Source organism: Sorex fumeus, unplaced genomic scaffold (genome assembly GCF_029834395.1).
Source record: "Sorex fumeus unplaced genomic scaffold, SorFum_2.1 ptg000006l, whole genome shotgun sequence".
Classification (NCBI taxonomy): Eukaryota; Metazoa; Chordata; class Mammalia; order Eulipotyphla; family Soricidae; genus Sorex; species Sorex fumeus.
In genome coordinates this window covers 12,973,401-12,992,780 of record NW_026606063.1, presented here as the reverse complement: position 1 = coordinate 12,992,780, position 19,380 = coordinate 12,973,401, and the positions used below count along the sequence as shown (strand labels likewise).

The following is a 19,380-nucleotide window of genomic DNA, read 5'->3' as shown; positions in this document are numbered from 1 at the left end:
GGGGGGCTACACGCAGTGCCAGGGCTTGAACTGGCAAGCGCCTTTAATCCCTTTACTGTCTCTCCAACCTTAAACTGTAATAATACATGATAGCTCTTAAGTTCTGCAAGTCTTTCTAGTAAATGACTGAACAAAGATGGGGTCAGGAGAATTCCTGACTAGGGCTGGAGACATACTTCAGTGGGTAGGATGCTTGCCTTTCATGCAGACAAATTAGGTTCAATCCCTGGCATCCCATATGGTTCCCTGAGCCTGCCAGGAGTGATCCCTGAGCGTAGAGTCATGAGTAAGTACTGAGCACTGCCGGTGTGACCCCTTCCCCCCCCAAAAAAAACCATGATGAAAAGAGAGCTGGGGGCGAGGGACAGAGAGAAAGGGAGAGAGAGAGAGAGAGAGAGAGAAAGAGAGAGAGAGAGAGAGAGAGAGAGATTGAGAGAGATTGAGAGATTCCTGACTTTGTATCTTCAGGTGGCAGAGAATCACACCTGAAAGTAGCACCCAGTTGAATTGTTTTCACCAAGCTTGTCCCACCTTGAACAACTCAACCGGGATTTGCTCCCATGAACCCTTACCACATCAGTTTCTTCCTTTTATTCATACCTGCTTGCTGAATTGAAGAGCCTTTATTTAACCTGTATATAGTGTCTGCCTGCAAGGGATGCCCAGCCTAAGAGCAGGGGATCCAATCTGCTGAACAGCCTCGAACCTGGGTGCAGGCAGGGTTTATCAGCATTATCACATCATTCATTGACTTTCTATCAGCTAAGGCAAGCAAGCACAACTTTAGCACAGAAGCTGAACGTGTTGCATTTAGCCCTTATTATTTTATTTTATTTTTTATTTTTGCTTTTTGGGTCACACCTGGTGATGCAAAGGGGTCATTCCTGGCTCTGCACTCAGGAATTACCCCTGGCGGTGCTCAGCGGACCATATGGGATGCTGGGAATCGAACCTGGGTCGGCCGTGTGCAAGGCAAACGCCCTACCTGCTGTGCTATCGCTCCAGCTCCTAGTCTTGATTATTTTGGATATGCATTTTTATTCTCTGGCAGCCGGGGAGAATACTACATGATGTCTATTTGTCTAAATGCAGTGTATTCCCAGGGTGTCCTGTCCCTACATCATTGAGGTGTTCCATTTTTCTGTTGTCTTCCTGAGTCACCTCGTCATACAAGCATCAATATCTTCAGATCTTTATGGCTTTCATGCTCAAATTTAGTCTTTGCAATTTTTTTCTTTTGGGGTTTTGGGGCCACATCTGATGGTACTCAAGACTTACTCCTGGCTCTGTACTCAGGGATTGTTCCTGGCAGGCTTGAGGGACAGTATTGGGTCCAGCTTTATAGATCTTGCTCTAATCCATTCTTATTTTTATTTGTTTGGGGGCTATACTTGGGGGTGTTTTGGGCTTGTGACTACACGGCTTGTTGAGATGAGTGTCACTCGTGGTGGATGGGAGCCCATATGCAGATGGAACCCAGGCCTTCTGCCTGCAAAGTCTGTCCTCCCACGCTCTTTCTGGCTCCTGTTCTGTTCTGGTGATACAGTTTACCATTAGCTGGAAGCATGGATCATTTTCTCTGGGGACTGGCGTTCTCATTTTTTTTGGAGTTGTGGCTAAATCTCAACATCTTCATGATTCCGGCTTGTCCTACAAACCTCCTATCTCTACATTGTACATCTCTAAATTGTGGAGGCACGTTTCTAATGTCACCATGATTTAGCACTGTGTGGTGTTCAGAGTAGCCTCACCCTCCCGTCTGACTCAGTTAGCTCGACCCACTGTGGTTTCCTGTCATTCTCACCAACTGGGACACTTGATGAGGCTTTCTCAGACCAACCATCTAAGCAGAGGAAACCGTCAAATTAAAACTCAGTACATACAAACTTTTTACTTGCCCCACCCCCACATTGCCACATCATCCAGTTAGAAGTTATAAACGATTTTTACAAAGCTATGAAACTCCTTTGTTAAAAAAAAAACTATCCTCAGGGGCTGGAGCGATAGTATAGTGGGTAGAGAACTTGCCTTGTACGCAGCTAACGTAGGTTTGAGTCCCAGCATCCCATATGATCTCCTGGAATGATCTCCTGCCAGGAATAACACCTCAGTGTAGAGCCAGGAGTAACCCCTGAGCATCACCAGATGTGCCCTCCCCCGCCAAAAAAAAAAAGTAAAAGAAAGCTAACCCCAAAACAAACCCCCCCCCCCGAAAATAAAACCTAGTAGTTTTAATTTAATGTGAAATTGGACCAGGGATGTGGCTCTGTGATAGGACACACACTTTGCAATGTGTGAGAAACTATTTCAATCCCCAGCATTTCCCAAAAACAGTGAATATAATCTAATAAGAGACTAATTTTCATAGACCTCTTTGGAGTTTTGTAGATTTTGTCATTAGAGTTGTATTTTCAGAAGCATACTTTCTGGGGTCAGAGTAGGAGCAGGTGAAGGAGACTGAGGCAGAAAACTTTCAGGGGATGAATTTAGATAAGGTCTGTTTATGGAGGGGAGTGTGAAATATTCATCAAGTTCCTTGACTAGAGGCCCATTGTTGAGTGGCCTTTGGTGGGTTTCTTACTCCGAAGTCCCTCCAGATGGATGTCCCACCTTTAGGATGCTACTGGACAGGAAGCCTGAGTTCAGAAACTCTGCCTCTAACATAACAAGCAGTGAACAAATGGACTCTGACTTGCAGGAAGACAGTACTTCACCTTTCTTTCTTTCTTTCTTTCTTTCTTTCTTTCTTTCTTTCTTTCTTCCTTCCTTCCTTCCTTCCTTCCTTCCTTCCTTCCTCTTTCTTTCTTTCTTTCTTTCTTTCTTCAGTAAAGCCAGGTAGTTTTTTTAATCACAATATTTGATTACACTTCATATTTGAACACCAATCCCACCACCATTACACCTTCCCACCACATTTTGGATGTCTTCATCCTGAACCTCAACCCCTGCCCCAAAGCAGAACTGAATTTATTTTGTATTTCTTGTGATGAAAAACCGCTGAAAATGTTACAAAAAGTTTCCTTAGAGGAAAGAGTATGAAGATTGTTGTATTTCACAATCTTTAAGAGCCATTAATCTTCAAGGGCCATTAAGCCCTTCTATAAGAGATCACTAACATGTTAAAGGTTGAGCCTTGTGTGCATAGGGATAGATATCTATAAAAAAATACATTTCCCTCTAAGATTGGTTGCCTCCTACTTTAAGCCCCATTAAATGTGGTGCAGTACTCTTGGAGTATGGGTGGTGTGAGGTATGAGTTGTCGCTTGGTCTAGGAATAGGTTCACTCGTGGGTGATACTCAGCCCGAGCGTGTGGAGAGCAGCTGTGAACAGGGCAGTGGTTGAGTTCTGAAGGTTTTCGGCTGCTGGGGCTGGGTCCCTTGGGGTGGGGATGGGTCTCACCCATCCCACTCCAGGGTACCCCGAATGAAATAGCCTGGTGTGGGATCCATTGGCATGGTTATGGCGTGTGTCCTATTATGCTCCCTTCCAGGAGAGAAGGACATGCAACTCTGGATTGTGACGGATGACAAAATTATCTGGCACCAGCCAGAGGTGGTTTAGGAGCATGATTGATGAGTTGCCAGTGCTTCCCTTTTCAAGGCTGAGAGCTTTGGCGTAACCCTGAGAATAGCCTGGGAAAATGGTGGCTGTGGCCTCCCATTCCTGGCATATCCAGCAAGATGTATAGGACTGCAAGCAATTCAGGGGTGAGTCTACCACGAACATGCCTTGTGATACTATCTGTGTTCCTATACTCATCACACCAGATGGTGGATTCACTCATACCTATTAAGGAAGATCTGGAAATAATAAAAATGCTCCCTTGAAGTAGAACAAGGAAAGCCTCTTTAACAAATGATGCTGGGAAAACTGGTCAGTCAGAGAGAGAGAGAGAGAGAGAGAGAGAGAGAGAGAGAGAGAGAGAGAGAGTGTTATATTCCTTTCTACTTTCTACTACTATGCCCAAAAGTCAACTTGGAATGGATTAAAGACATAGAAATCAGATCTGGATCTATAAATTGTATTGAGAATATTTAAATTATATAGAACACTTCATGAAATTGAATTTAGAGGCTTCCAAGCTTACAGAAGCCAAGATAAACAGGATTACATCCAACTAAGAAGCTTCTAAATGCACAAGAAATGACCAGAATAAAAGGACACCCCACAGACTGGAAGAGAATATTTAACCATCACTCATCTGATAAACGGTAACATCCAAGATATATAAAGCATTTCTTTGCTTGCTTATTTCCACTCTAGAGAAGCCCATAATCCCACTTTACAGAAAAAAAATTTTAAAAAGGTGGGTGGTGGGGAAGAGGGTTAGAGAGATAGTATAGTGGGCAGGGCACTGGCCTTGCATGTGACCAACCTTGCTCAATTCTGGGTACCCCATATGGTTCCCTCAGGCCCCACTGAGAGAGTGATACCTGAACGCAGGTGCAGAGTCAGGAGAAAGCCCTTGAGCACTGCTGGGTGTGGCCCCCAGACAAAGGAAAATTTGGGTGGGGGAGATGAACAGAAACCTCAGAGAAGACATACATATGGTCAAGAGACATAACAAAAAAAATGCCCAGAGCTAAAATTATAGTGCAGTAAGTAGGGCATTTGCCTTGTACTTGACTGTCCGGGTTTGATCCCTGGCATCCCATATGGCCCCCCAGCCCCTCCAGGAGTGATTCCTGAGAGCAGAGCCAGGAATAAGCCTGAAACACTGCTGAGTGTGACCCAAAAAAAAAAAAAAACAAGCAAAAAATAAAATGCTCTGCATCATTTATTAGGGAAATGCAAATCATATGCAAAAAATGAAATATCATCTCACACCAGTGAGACTGGCACACATCACAAAGAACAAAAACAACCAGTGTTGGTGTGGCTGCAGGCAAAAGGAGCCCTCAATCACTGCTAGTGAGAATGTTAGCTGGTCCAGCCTTTTTGGCAAAGCAACCTGGATACTTCTCAAAAAAATAGGAATTGAGCTCTCCTATGACCCAGCAATTCTGCATCTGGGCCTCTACCCCAGGGGCCCCAAACTCTATTCAGAAAGGATATTTGCATGCCTGTGTTCACTGCAGCACTATTCACAGTAGCCAAAACCTGGAAACAATCCAAGTGTCCAGATGATGGATAAAGGAACTATGGTACACATACATAATAGACCACCATTCAGCTCTAAGAAAAAATGAAATTATGCAATTTTCTGCTACATGGATGGATCTGAAGAGTATCACGCTGAGTGAAGTTAATCAGAAGGACAAGACAGCATGAACTCTCTCCTACAGGGGATATAAAGAAACATAGTAGGGGATTAATAAATACCCAATGGCAACAGAAACTGAGAATTGGTCTCCAATAGGAAGCTTAGCACAGTGTGTGTGTGGGATGGTGCTGGTGGGGAAGGGGCATAAGATGGGGGAGTGGGGTAATGGTTGAGGAAAGCTGAACACCAGTGGAGGGTGTGGTGCTAGAATGATCTCTGCAAGGAAGCCTTCCCTAAACCATGGTGTCTAAAATTAAATTAAATTTAAAAAGAAAATAAAACACCACCTCAGCACACTCTTCCTTTGCAATATCTTCTGCTTAGTATTTTACAACTACACATAAGGCATTATTTCTTTAGGATTTATAGTATTCTTCTATGATAATAAAAGTTGGCTTTCATAGACTTCTGGTGACTTAACTTCTTTTTCTTCTTAGATAGTCACCTGAAAAATAAAACCAGCCTGGTTATTTTGTTTGTTTTGCTTTGGTGAAGCAAGATAGTTTTCATTGAAATTATATATATAATATGTATTCATATATATAAATTTATATATCACTGTCACTGTCACTGTCCTCCTGTTGTTCATTGATTTGCTCAAGTGGGCACCAGTAACATCTCACAACAAATTGTGAGACTTGTTGTTACTGTGTTTGGCATATCAAATACGTCACGGGTAGCTTGCCAGGCTCTGCCGTGCGGGCGAGATACTCTCAGTAGCTTGCCGGGCTCTCCGAGAGGGGTGGAGAAATCGAACTCGGGTCGGCCATATTGGCCGCTTGTAAGGCAAACGCCCTACCCGCTGTGCTATCCCTCCAGCCCAAATTTATCTATAGATACATTTAAATAAATAATATATATAAATTTTGTTTTGAGGCCACACTCAATAGTGCTCAGGGGTTACTCCTGACTCTGCACTCAGGAATCACTACTAGCGGTACCTGGGGGATCAAAGGGATGCTGGGGATCAAACCTGAGTTGGCCCTATGCAAGGCAAATGCCTTGCCCCACTGTACTGTTGCTCCAGCCCTGAAGTATATCTTGGCGGGAGGTCACAGCCCTCCCGTTGTTCATCGATTTGCTCGAGCGGGCCCAGTAACATTGTGAGACTTGTTACTGTGTTTGGCATATCGAATACGTCACAGGTAGCCTCCTCCCTTACTCCCCTCCCCCCTCCCACCTCCCCTCCTCTCCCCTCCCCTCCCCTTCCTTCCCTCCCTCCCTTCATTCCTTCTTTCCTTCCTTCCTTCCCAACAGCTAAATGATTCGAGAACTGCCAAATCAGGGTCCTCAAAGAAACACGAGCACTAGGAAGTGAGACCTGGCCAGTCAAGAAATGAACATTGGGGAAGGGAACAAAGCTGACTCTTAGATGGAGGGGGACAAGTGTGCTGGCAGTGTTCCACACTGGGATTCAGTTTCCCTGAGTCTCCATCAGTGGTAAGGCTAAGAAAACCCAGTGTCTTTCCACGAAATTCTCCCTTTCTGCCCTGGTTGGTTTCGGGAGGGTCTTCGTGATTGGCAGCCAACAGAGCAAAGGAAGACAAGACAGGGCAGGTGGTGGGAGAGGTGGGGAAGACAAACTCACCCAGTTTCTCTGTGGCTTCCACACAGACACTGGGGTACATGCCTTTGGTGTAAGTTGACACCACAAGATACAGATGAGTCTTCACAACAATCACACCAGAATCTCCCTGGATGAGAATAAAACAGAATGCCCTTTCTTCTCTTGGTTCTAATCACAGGATTAGTAAACCCTAGTCCCATTTCTCATCATTTACATACTATCATATAGCCACTTATTTTTTGTTCTCACTCTCTCTTCTCTTTTCCACTAATGCAACTGCCTTTCCTGTGAGAGTTGCAGACCATTGTAACTACAGCATATGTATTTGGAAGACATCTGATTGTAATAGCTCCCAATGTCCATGAGTTCCACAAAGAGAATGGGATTTAATCATGGAACTTAAAATTAACACATTTTGAAATGGGTCACTATGGCTTTTAAACCCATAACATAGCAGGAAAGAACAACAGCAGAAAAGAATGGAGTAACGCCAGGGACAGAAAGTAGACCTGCATGGTAACTAAGTACACTAACCTATTATCTTCTCAGTCCTGAAGGAAAAAAAATTGGGCTTTTGTCACTTTGCGGCCACACCTGGGGTGCTCAGGGCTAACTCTTGGCTTTGCACTCAGGAATCAATCCTGACAGTACATAGGGATGCCAGGGATTGATCCTGGGTTGTCTATAAGCAAAACAAGTGCCTTATCTGCTGTGCTAGCTCTTTTAAAGTTTTGTTTTAGGCCAGTCCTGTCCATGCTCAGGTCTTACTCCTGGCTCAGTGCGTAGGGATCTCTATGGGAATTGGTCTCCTAACAAAAAACCCCAAAGATGGGATATGCCCCGAGGTTAGATAGTTTAGGAATTAGAATGCAAAGGGTTTGCAAAAATATAACCAGAATAGAATAATATAGCAGAAAAAAATAGAACAGATGACAAATAGATGCCCGCTGCAAAAAATACACCCGGCAAGCATAGAATAAGACTATTTAGGGTCTTTTAGATGTAGGGATTGTTGGGTTGGCCCAGGGGGCTCAGGATAGAGGGGCCCTTGAATCATTGGTGAGCATCTTCAAATGCGGCTCATAATTCCTGGGATTTACATGAAGATACCCCTCCTCCACCCCTGACATCTGATAGGCCCTGGAGCCAGCTAACCCTTATTAGAAATAAGCAGGACCTGGAACCTAGCTAACCATGTATTCCTTCCCCACCCCAGATCTTTTTTCCATCCCTATAAATCCACCTTAAAATGCAGGTTGGGTGCTACTTCACGGGTCTCTTCAGAGACCTGTGAACCTTGCCCGGGAGTGCTTCAATAAACATGATTCAGCATGATTCTCATAGTTTCTTCCATGAGCCCATTCCTGGGCCTTTCAGGGACAACATGGGAAAAAACCAGAACAGGAAACTATTAAGACTTCATGTTTGAAGGTGCCTTCTGATCATTATGTAAAATACCCTGACCTCTTACCTTCTTTTACCTATTTAATATTGATATGCATACTAACTGTCTTTAATAATTCAACAAATGTTCACTTGGGAACCTGGTGGGGCTGGGAGAGCAATATTGTACTGAATAAATGGCCAGCCTGTGAGGTCACTGAAGGCTGCCTAGGTGATGGAAGGCTTGAACAGGTTTGCTTGTCTCATTATCTGTGACTGACCTCTGCTGGTCGAAGGTGCCAATTCAACTGGCTTTAGACATCACTTCTGGAGGAGTTCGGGGGACCTTATGAGATGCTGGGGATCAATGGGGTTGACTGTGTCCTGGACAAGAGCCCTACCCGCCATACTATCACTCCAGCCTCCTGTAGTCAAATTCTTATGGTCTTTTACCCAGCTGTCTTCAAGTCTTGAACACTCACATTCTTAGCATAAAGAGAATAATCATCTGCCCGGACACATGTATAATCCTTTTCTTTGAAATACAATCCTTCTCTTCGGGTTCCCAAAGGGTTCCTGGCGAAGTCATTCACCAGCTTTAGGATATCACAGGGCATCAGCTGCGGAAGTGAAATAGATAAAAAATTGGCAAACTATGGAAGGTTGGACAAATCAGTCTGCTGCTCTTGGTGGTCTGAAAATTAAGGTGCATGGTGGTGTGTGTGTGTGTGTGTTTTGGGGACACACCTGGTGGTGCTCAGAGATTGATTACTCCTGGTTCTGGGATCACTTCTGGTTGGGTTCAGGGGACAAGTGGTTAGGAAATTGTTATCTCTTTGGTCTCACATTTATATTATTGTTTGAGTGGAAAACAAGTTCAAAGTATTATTTTGGTATGTGAAAACGATAGAAAATTCAAATTTGTGTACTTTAAAAAGTTCATTATAGTTGAAGCAGTATTTGCAATAGTGATGGCATTTGTGGTCTTGGTATGTATAGTTACTTCACCTTCCCACCATCAAACGCCGAGACCCTCATGCCCTGTGTCTCACCCTGCCCACCTCCTCTAATGTGGAGCTCTTGGTTTGTGTTCAGTACTCAGTCAGCTGTAAGTTGTTTGGTTGCCCTGGACACCTAGAGCTTTATTGGAATATTGCCAGACCGTTCTTTTATGTGTTGTCTAAGACTGCTTTCCCATCACAATGGCTGAATGGAGAAGCTGGAGAGCGTATGACCCAGAGACCTACAATTTTTACAGAAAAAATTGTGTTTAAAACTCATACGCTCAGGGGCTAGAGTGATAATTACACTTAAAAAAATGTAACTGGCTTGGGACCAGAGAGATAATACTATGGGTAGGGCTATTGCCTTGCACACGACCGACCTGTGATTTCATATGGCATCCTATATGGTACCCTGAGTTCTGCCAGGAAGTGACAAAGCCAAGAGTAACCCTTGAGCATCAGTGGGTGTGGCCTTAAAAACAAACTCATATGTCCTTGGGGATGGGAGACATTACAGTGAGTAGGGTGCTTGCTTTGTATCTGGTAGACCCTGGTTTGATACCTGACATCCCATATGGTCTCCTCTAGCACTGCCAGGAGTGATGAGTACAGTGCTCAGAGCAACCTGTGAGCACCATTGGGTATGCCCCCCAACCAAACCAAACCAAACCAAAAAACTGCAAGCCCTTCGTATGCCCAGACTTATTTTTTCTTACATTAAACCCCGGTGATGAGACACATAAGGATTGGTCCTGGAGCCTGATGAGAGCTGCACTGTCCACATGCCTCGTTCCTAGGAGGGAATCTAACAGCAAATTCTGCAAATGGCTCATGCTCCCTCAGTTCTGAAAAAGGAACTGCAGTCCAAGAGATCTACTTCGAAGGCTTACAGAGGACTGAGAACAGAAACGTCCCTGAGACACTCTAGACAGTTTGACCATCAACAGTATCCTTTGCAAGATGGAGAGGGAAATCAGAGGTCCATTACCTGGTGCACTACTCAGAGATGAATACAATTAGAAAACCTGAAGCTGACCCAAAGCAGACTATGAAGTAAATCCGGAAAACTACAACCTCCAATTTTCTCTTTTCCCTGAGGGGGCGGAGTCACACACACCCAGAGGCTAGTCCAGCTCAGTACCGAGGATGGAAAAACCACTCCTCAGACATGCTGGTGCCGGTACTGGGGCTGGCACCCAGTCCCCCTGCACGCGAAGGATGTGCTCAAGCCTTTGAGCACAATCTCTAGCCCACAATCTCATAAAAACAAAACCCAGAAACAACAAATACTATAATCCGTGGTGTGCATCAGAATCACCTGGGATTAAACAATACCCAAAATCCTTCTGGGATGGGAAAACCCCACGAAATAAAGAAACCTGGACCGGAGCTGAGTTCGCTCATAACTTTCTGGCTGCCGTTAGGACACACTAGTCCAAGAACAGGGCGGCCATTGAGAAGTTGAGCGATTTAGTTCCAGGGTACTAAGAAGGCACCGAATACATTCCTTCAAGGGTACAGAAGAAAGACACCCCTTCCCGTCACTCGCTAAGAGGGATCATAGGGGCATTCCCTGGAGTGACACTGAAGGCGACAGCTCGGCCCGCTGGTCAGTCCCGTTGGCTGGGGGGACGCGCAGAAGTCGCGGAAGGCAAGGAGGACGTGAGGAAGCAGCGCATCCCTGAGGCGAGCCAGCCAGCCAGCACGCGTGTCAGCCAGCCTAACCGTTGCTCAGCTGAGGGCTCCGCGCTCTGAGGAGCCGCCCAACGACCGATTCCGCCTGGAAAGGCGGAGCGAGACAGCAACGTGCCCGCTGATTGGCTGCGACGGCTATCCATCACGGGGAGGCGGGGCTGCGGCTCAACGGCCGACCAATCCGCGCCGGGCACTTGGGTCTCACTCCGCCCTAGGGGGGGCCGCGGGAGCGCGGCTGTGCGCGACTCCGAGACGGCAGGAGGCGCGCGGCCTCGCGAGGCTCCGCGTTCCCGGGGCGCCGCGTCCGCAGTCGCTGGGCGCGAACGTTCGCACGTTCCCAGGCGACGGGGCGCACTTGGCGCGCCGGGACCGACGACGACCCCGGGGCCGTGAGCGAGCGGGCCGGGCCCCGGCGCACCGCCGGCCGTGGGAGGGGAGCAGCCGAGGTGCCAGTCGCGCGCCGCGCGTCCCTCCTCAGCGCCGGGCCGGGCCCGGGTCGCGCGCAGCCGAGTCGCTGACTGACGGACTGGGGGTGGGCACGGACGGCGCCGGGGGGCGCTGTGGGTCGGCGGGCGCCGGCCGGGGAGGAGGAGGCCGGGCTGGCCGCTCGGAGCTTGGCGACGAGCGCCCCGAAAGCCCCTCTCCTCCTTCCCGGGGGTCGCCCTGTGTGTAGCCCGAGAGTTGGAGCTCGCCCTTCGCCGCCCGTGGTTGAGAAAACGGCATTGGCGACCCCTAGAGGCCAGGCGGGCGCCTGCGGGCAATTCCGGGCACACCCGGGACAGCCACGGATTCGGACCGCTCCCCGCTTCAAGGGCACTAGATTCTGGGCTGAAGCAGGAGCCCGCGGTGCGGGGCATGATGTGGGGAGCGTGGATGGTCCATCGCTGTCTTCATGCTCACGAAGATGGATCAATAGTGATTTGTTTAGGGCTTGGGGGCCACACCCGGCTATGCGCAGCACTCAAAAAAAAAATCACTCCTGGTGGTGCTGGCGGGGCGAGGGTACCCCAGGAGATGCTCAGGATGAAACCCGAGCAAGGCAAAACGCCCCACTCGGCCCCACGCTGGATTATTTGAACGAGAGAAAAACAAGATGCTCGTGAATTGTTGCTAAATAAGTGATTTTCCTCCCCCCTCTAAATAGACTTGGCTAGGAGCTCTGTTATTACCGCAATGAAAAATTTAGACACGGTAACTAACAAACCTCGGAAGTTCAAGAGCTCAAAAGAATGTTTGGCCCCGCAGCCAGTGTCTTGGATAGAGGTATAATATTGGGCATTTTGAAGTTTCTACTCCGTTGCATTGAGAAGTGGCCTGTGCATAATACATGCTCCGTTACTCGGCTTTTGAGTTCTTCGCGTTACTAGCCTTGCATTTGCTTTTAATTTCTAGCTTGAGGCGGAATCGTAGAACCCTCTTTATTCCTCCACCCTGTTTTGCGGGGGCTGAGTGGGATAGGGTTAGCTGGGTGGGCTTCTAGACAATGTCTAGGAGTCAGGGAGTGATGCCGGGGTACTGTAGTGTGCTTCTGGGAGCCGCAAGGGCCTCCTTGTTGGAGGCAGGGGTGAGCTCAACCCCTTTGAACTGTTTCCCCAGAAGTGGGTTGGGTATTTGGGGTTTTTTTTTGTTTGTTTTTTGTTTTGTTTCTGAGTGCCCAACAGCGCTCAAGGGTTACTCCTGGCTCTGCACTCAGAAATCACTCCTGGCAGGCCCTGGGGACCATATGGATGCCCGGGATAGAACCCAGATTGATCTTGTGCAAGGCAAGCATCCTGTTGGCTGTGTTATCTCTCCAGCCTCCTAATTGTACTTTTCTAATGTAACAAAGTTCTAAGCTTTTTCTTGAAGTGTTGCCACAGCTGCTTTACCCCCAAATTACATTGGCTGTGATTTTTTATTGTATTTTTTCTAAGTAGTTTTAGGAAGATCTCTCATTGATGTGCAATAAAATGCCTGTGTTTAAAATGTACAGCTTTATCTGTCGTGACTTGTATAACACATGAAATTTATCACCAGTCAAGAGAATGAACACAGTTCACTACTCCAATTTCTTCTGTGTCCCTTTATAAATTGTGTCCAGTTGTTTCCAAGATAGTTGGGTTATTTCTACCAGCAGTGTATGAGAATAGCCGGTCTTGACATTTGGTGTGATTTTTTTAGTGTATGTGTAGTCTTTTAATTTGAGGCATTCTGACAGATGCATAGTGGCATCTTTTATTAGTTAAAAATTGTAAAGGCCTGCGTTGCTTAGGACGTGTGCAGGATGGGAATGAGTTAGAGCCTTGAACATTCTAGACATATGCTCTACCATTTGAGCTATATCTGTCTTGTCACAGTGAATAGAGACTTTTTTTGCCCTGAACATTTTTGTTTGTTTTTGAGCCACATGTGGCTGTGCTCAGGACTTACTCTTGGCTCTGCTCAGGGAACACAGTTGGTGGGGCTCAGGAGACCATCTGGGGTGCTGGAGAATAGAACTGAGGTGGGCCTCAGGAGAATAGAACCGAGGACTCAAATCTGGGTCTTACACATGCATAGCATTCACTCTGTGGCTGAACTGAATCCCTTGCATCCTGTGCTTCTAATTTGCAGTTCTGTAATGATTGATGTTGAACATCATTTCGTGTCTTACTTGCCATTTAATAAATCTTACTAGGTGAAGGGTTTGTTTAGATATTCTTCCCATATTTTAGTTGAGTCATTTGTAATTTTATTGTCAAGCTTTTATTACTGAGATAGAATTTATGCAGCAAAAAAGATACTTTTTTTTCTCACACCCTTAAGCAGTCTCTTCCCATTTCCTGCCCCCCCCCCCCCCCTAACCTTTCCCACTGACAGCCTCTCTTCTACTTCAGATTTGTCTCTTCTGGACATTTATACAAATGTTTTGTATAGTAGGTGTCCCTGTGTGATCCACTTCTTTATATATACTTGGTTTAGGGGCCATGCCCAGCAGTGCTCAGGGCTTACTCTTGGCTCTGATAAGGGATCATCACCCCTGGCAATGCTGAGAGGACTATACAGGAAGTATAGACAGAACCCACTGTACTGTCTGCTGGTCCTCTCTTGTCTTTTTTTTCCAAATGTCGACTTCTTTCTAGTTTTTTCCTGCTTTTGGTTACTCTCCAATATCTTTGAATTGTTGATGTTTATAATTTTTTTTCTAGAATATTAATTACTCGTCTTGTTTGAGAACAATAGATTTGCAAGGAATAGCAACTCCTTGAGGCTGAAAAAACAAAAGAAATTCAAAAATTCATATTTGAATTTAAATTCTGGCTCGTCTCAGTATTTTTCCAGGCTTTCAGCCACTGCTTAATTATGATGGGCATATACTTCAATTAAGCTCCTTTAATTTTTCTGTGGAAGAATAGGTTTTAGATCTTGAGAGATTTTACACATTTGTTTTGAGAGAGAGTCTTAGAACTGAAGAATACCACTTCCACTGACAATTTAAGACAATTTGAATTTTGTGTGAATTTGAGAGTATGTCTATGATGGAAGTCAACCTACTGTATTTACTGGCAGATATTTAACTGTGAAAGATTTGTTATGAAAATGGAAGAAAAATTAATGCCATTGTAAACTGTCCTCTGAAGCTTGTGTTGCTTTACTTTTTTTTAATTTTTATTTTTTGCTTTTAGGATCACACCTGGCTTTGCATAGGGGTTACTCCTGGCTCATGCACTCAGGAATTACTCATGGTGGTGCTCAGGGTACCATATAGGATACTGGGAATCAACCTGGGTGGGCCACGTACAAGGCAAACACCCTACCCGCTGTGCTATTGCTCCAGCCCGATTGTGTTGCTTTAAAGTAAAAAAGTGAGACATATATGAAATGTGTATTATTAACATTTTATAATTATGATGACTGAATAAATTAAAATAGAGTTTATCAGTTTGAGTTCAGTCAAATGAATTCAAACAAAGAACTATTTTATCTATGGAATACCTTGAAAAGTCTGGAGTATATGCCTGGCATGAGAAGGCCCCTAGGTCAATTATCAACACCTCATGGGCCATTGAGCACTGCCTGAGCGACCCTGGTAGTCTCCAGCACTTCAAGGCCTCAGCATCCCTTGGCTGAGTATGACCAAGAATTGTCTCTGGGTACTTCAGTCACTCTTGGGTGCCCTCTTCCCCCAAATCGAGGAGAAAAAAAACTGATTTTAACCCATAGTGGAATGTGAAAAAAAATTGGTAGGAAGGTTAAAAGTTGGGGTACTGGAGATATAGTATGGGGTTAAGACACTTTCCTTACATATGACCATACTAGGTTCAATCCCCAGCACCACATGTGAATGGTGCTGGGGATTGAACCTAGTATGGTCATATGTAAGGAAAGTGGTCAGGTCCTGGTCAGGAGTGTCCCTGAATACAGAGCCAGGTATAAACCCTGAGCACAACTGGGTGTGGCCCTTAAACCAACGAGCCAACAAAAGTTGGGCACATGGTTCAGCTTAGAGCATGTGCCCTGCATGTATATGTCCCTAGCTTTGATTTCTGTCACCACACACACAACATACATACTTACATACACTACTACTTATAAGTCATTTGTCCTTGCTGGTGCTCAAATGCCTGTACTCTGTGTTTTTGTCCAAGAACTAACTGTGCAGACTGTAGAAAGATTCACATAGTCTTTAGGAATATGGCTCAGAGGAGGAGCTTCTTCCTACCTTGAAAATCTGGGATGTGTCCAGGTAGCACTAAAAATTCAATTCCTCCCTCCCTCTCTCTGCACCCAGCAGTCCCCAGCGACCATTCCTGACTCTGCTCAGGGAAGTCACCCTTGGTGGTGCTCAGGGGACCATATGCAGTGCCAGGGATCAACTACAAGCAAGGAAATGCCTTAGTCCTGTTTATCCCTCTGACTCTAAAATTCAATTCATTTAGGGTTTGGTTTTCACATTTTCTGTCATTTTAGGCATTAGCTAAAGAAGATATTGACGAAGCTATTCAATCAATATTATATAGAGAAAATTATACCATTAAGGTAAGAGTTGGCTGTAAATGGTCTCAAAAATTAATTTTTTTATCTTAGGAGTTATCATTATAAAATTGTTAGAGAACACAGGCAGTAGAATTAAAACACCCCTAGAACTAACTTTTTTTAAAAAATTATTTATTTATTGAATCACTGTGGGAAAAGTTACAAAGCTTTCAGGTTTAGGTCTCGGTCATGCAAATATCAAACACATTTCCCTTTACCAATACTTATTTTTCACCATGAAGAACCCCAATAAACCCCACCCCTCACCCCTCCCAATGCCTGTGAGGCAGATGAATTCTAGTTAACATTCTATCTACTTTGACTAGATTCATTGTTTCGATAAAAGATGCACCATTATTATTTAGAGTTTACCCCCCAAATCAGACCTGCTGAAAAAGCATTGTGACATGATTTGCTTTCTACAGCTGGGTTCAAGAATTAAATGATGTCACGGCCACGTGGTTTTGGATTTCTGCTATTTTACTTATTAACCCTGGAAGTATTTCTACTGAGAGTCAGATAATTAAGAGATTGGTTTCTGTGCTCTGGAGCCGTGACCGTGCCGGAGAGCTGCTCGTGGGGGGCAACTGGTGACCTCGATAGGGCGTGAAGGAAGAGCTGGGAATGCCCCCATTCCCTTGAGGTTTTAGTTGCCCCATCACCACCGGCTCATACCTAGCTCTCCACAAGGCTCCCATGCGGCTGCCATCTTTCTTTCCAGAGGGGAGAAGCAGAACTAACTTTAAGTGATAGAGAGGTTGACTTCTTTTTTCCTCTGCTTTGTGGAGATCCCTTCACGAGACACTTTATTAATTTACCTCTACTCATTTGATCCTTTATTGTTGCGGGACTTAATTAGAGCTGCCGTGTTGTCTGTTTCCTTCCCTTCCCCTTTTGTTCCTGTTTCTGCAGTGATAGCATTATATGCCCAAGTGGTTGCGGTGCTCACACATTTTATTCACTTCGTTTTCTTTTCTTTGTTGTTTTTGGGACCACATCCAGCAGTGCTCAGGGTTTACTAATAGTAATAGTACAGCTCGACTATTACTCCAGCCCAGTTGCTATGTAGTCTTTTAAGAGCTATTATTATAATATTTTGAGCAATTAGTACTCAGATATATGTATATAGGTAAGAACAAGACTTTACCTATAGCAGATGGACTTTACTATAAGACAAGATGGATCTGACTTATGTTACCATAAAAATGGTCCAGCTTCAAGACTGATCTCAGAGAAATGCTGGCAGCTGAACTGTCCTAGCTCCATAGCTCCAGGATGTGGTCATGTGATACCGTAAAACTTCGAAGTGGTGATAGCCCAATACAAGTACAAAAACAGATGGGGAAGTAGCATAGAAACCCAGTAAGTTCACTGAGTGAAAACGATAACACAGAAGACTCAACTAGCACCTAATAGCTCAGTATATCTTTAGTGACTTTAATATGACTATAATGAGATACATGCTGTGACCAGCAGTATAAAGTAAATTATTTGGTGCCTGATAAGGGGGCAGGCTTGGGGTGGGGTGGGTGAGAAACTGGGAACATTTGTGGTGGGACTGGTGTTGGAACATTGAATACTTGTAACAACTATAATGAACAATTTTGTAAATCACAATGTTTAAATAAAGCTTAATACATAAAAATATAGAATGGATTGGGACCTGAGAAATAATAGTACAGCAGGTAAGGTACTTGCTTTGCATAATCTCCACCACATATAGCCCCCTGAGACCACATATAACCCACGAGGAGAGAGCACTGAGCACAGCCAGGGATAAACTCTGAACACCATAGTCATAGCTATAAAAAAAAAAAGAAAAAAATATGTGCACATGATTTTTCCTTTTCATTTCCTCTTTTGTTGCTTTGATGGCAAAGTTGCTCATACTTGATTTGGTGCTGACATACATAGTTGTGGTGCTTACACTCACACACTTGGTTGCTATGCATCAGAACACTCAGTTTGTCACAGTGCTTGGAGGTCCAAGTGGAAATGCTGACAGAATCTTGCTTGGTGCTTGTGGGAGGTGCTAGGGAGCGAACATGGGGCTTCACATAGCAGGTGCTTTTGCTATGAACTCTCACCTAGGATCCCCTAATTGGGACTTTGGGTTTTGAGTTGTTTGAGCCACAGTTGGAGTGCTCCAGAGCTATTTCTGGCTTTGTGCTCCAGGACTGACCTCTGCGGTGCTGGGGGAATCATATTCAGTGCCTGGGATCAGAACAGGGTTGACTGCATGCAAGGCATGAACCTTATATTCAGTACTCCTTTACTATTTTTCTGGGGGCCATATGTGGTCAGGATTGAGCTGGGGTCAGCTGTGTACAAGGCAAGTGCCTTAAACTGAGCTCATTTAAAACTTTTCTTTAAGAGCTGTTGATAGGGGCTGGAGTGATAGCACAGCAGGTAGAGTGTTTTCCTCGTATGTGGCCAACCCGGGTTCGATCCCCAGCATCCCATATGGTCCTCTGTACACTGACAGGAGTAATTCCTGAGTACAGAGCCAGGAGTAACCCCTATGCATTGCCAGGTGTGACCCAAAAAGCAACAACAACAACAACAACAAACCAGAAAAAACAAAAGTTGTAAAAAGAGCTGGTTATAAGGGAAATTTACTATTCTTGGGCAGGTTGAAGTATGCTATGATGATGTGAGATTAGGGAAGAACATAGCCTAGAATTGTGCTCAGGGCTTACTCCTGATTTTCCACTCAAGGATCACTTCTGGTGTGCTTGGAAGACCATTTGAGATGTTGGGTTTTGAACATGGTTGACTGCATGCAAGGCAAATGCTTTACCTGCTGTCCTTTCTCTCTGGCCCTGAGCCTAGCTTTGTAAACTGTAGCTTGTAACCTTGTAGGAGTCACGTATCTGAATGTGCAGGTCATAAAAATCTTTAAAATGATAATAAATTTATTTTAATAAATTATGATAATAAAACGTAATGATTTATGATCATTAAATGTTTGAATTATATGCCTATTTTCCATATTTGAGTTATTTGTATATTTTTCATATTTTACATACGTGGAGTTACATAAAAATTTCTTGGGTGAAGGCCATCATGTCTGCCCGGAGGGGAAAGGGTGTTGGTCCCTTCCGCCCTCCTCCCTCTGGAAAGAAAGGTGGCGGCCACATGGGAGCCTTGTGGACAGCAGGTATGAGCCGGGGGTGTGGGGGCGACTAAAACCTCATGGGAAGGGGGGCGTTCCGGTCCGTCCTTCACGCCCTACCGAGGTCACCAGTTGCCCCCCGCGAGCGGCTCTCCAGCACGGCCACAGCCCCAGAAGCACAGGGACTTAATGCAGAACCCGGCAGCTTGGAGCAGAAAAGTGAAAGGACTATGCGTTAATCCAGGCCATCATGTCTGTCCGGAGGGGAAAGGGTGTTGCCCCAGTCGCCTTCTCCTCTCTGGAAAGAAAGATGGCGGCCGCATGGGAGCCTTGTGGACAGCAGGTATGAGCCGGGG

General features: G+C 45.3%; 2 protein-coding genes across 2 annotated transcripts in view; one reads left to right on the top strand and one right to left on the bottom strand.

The window, feature by feature from the left end:
* Nucleotides 1-5,681: 5,681 nt before the first annotated feature.
* Nucleotides 5,682-10,054, bottom strand: PFN4 (profilin family member 4). Its single transcript, XM_056128770.1, has 4 exons — nucleotides 9,936-10,054; nucleotides 8,694-8,835; nucleotides 6,854-6,955; nucleotides 5,682-5,710 (listed from the first exon to the last, which is right to left on the bottom strand). The coding sequence occupies exons 1-4, from the start codon at nucleotides 10,050-10,052 to the stop codon at nucleotides 5,682-5,684; spliced, it is 390 nt and encodes a 129-aa protein (XP_055984745.1). The 5' UTR covers nucleotides 10,053-10,054.
* Nucleotides 10,055-10,387: 333 nt separating this feature from the next.
* LOC130034571 (protein FAM228B-like) overlaps nucleotides 10,388-19,380 on the top strand; it is a 31,749-nt gene continuing 22,756 nt past the window's right edge. The window contains exons 1-3 of the mRNA XM_056126188.1: nucleotides 10,388-10,399; nucleotides 11,130-11,360; nucleotides 15,844-15,912. Of these exons, the coding sequence (XP_055982163.1) occupies nucleotides 10,388-10,399; nucleotides 11,130-11,360; nucleotides 15,844-15,912 (312 nt within the window). The remainder of the gene's footprint in view (nucleotides 10,400-11,129; nucleotides 11,361-15,843; nucleotides 15,913-19,380) is intronic.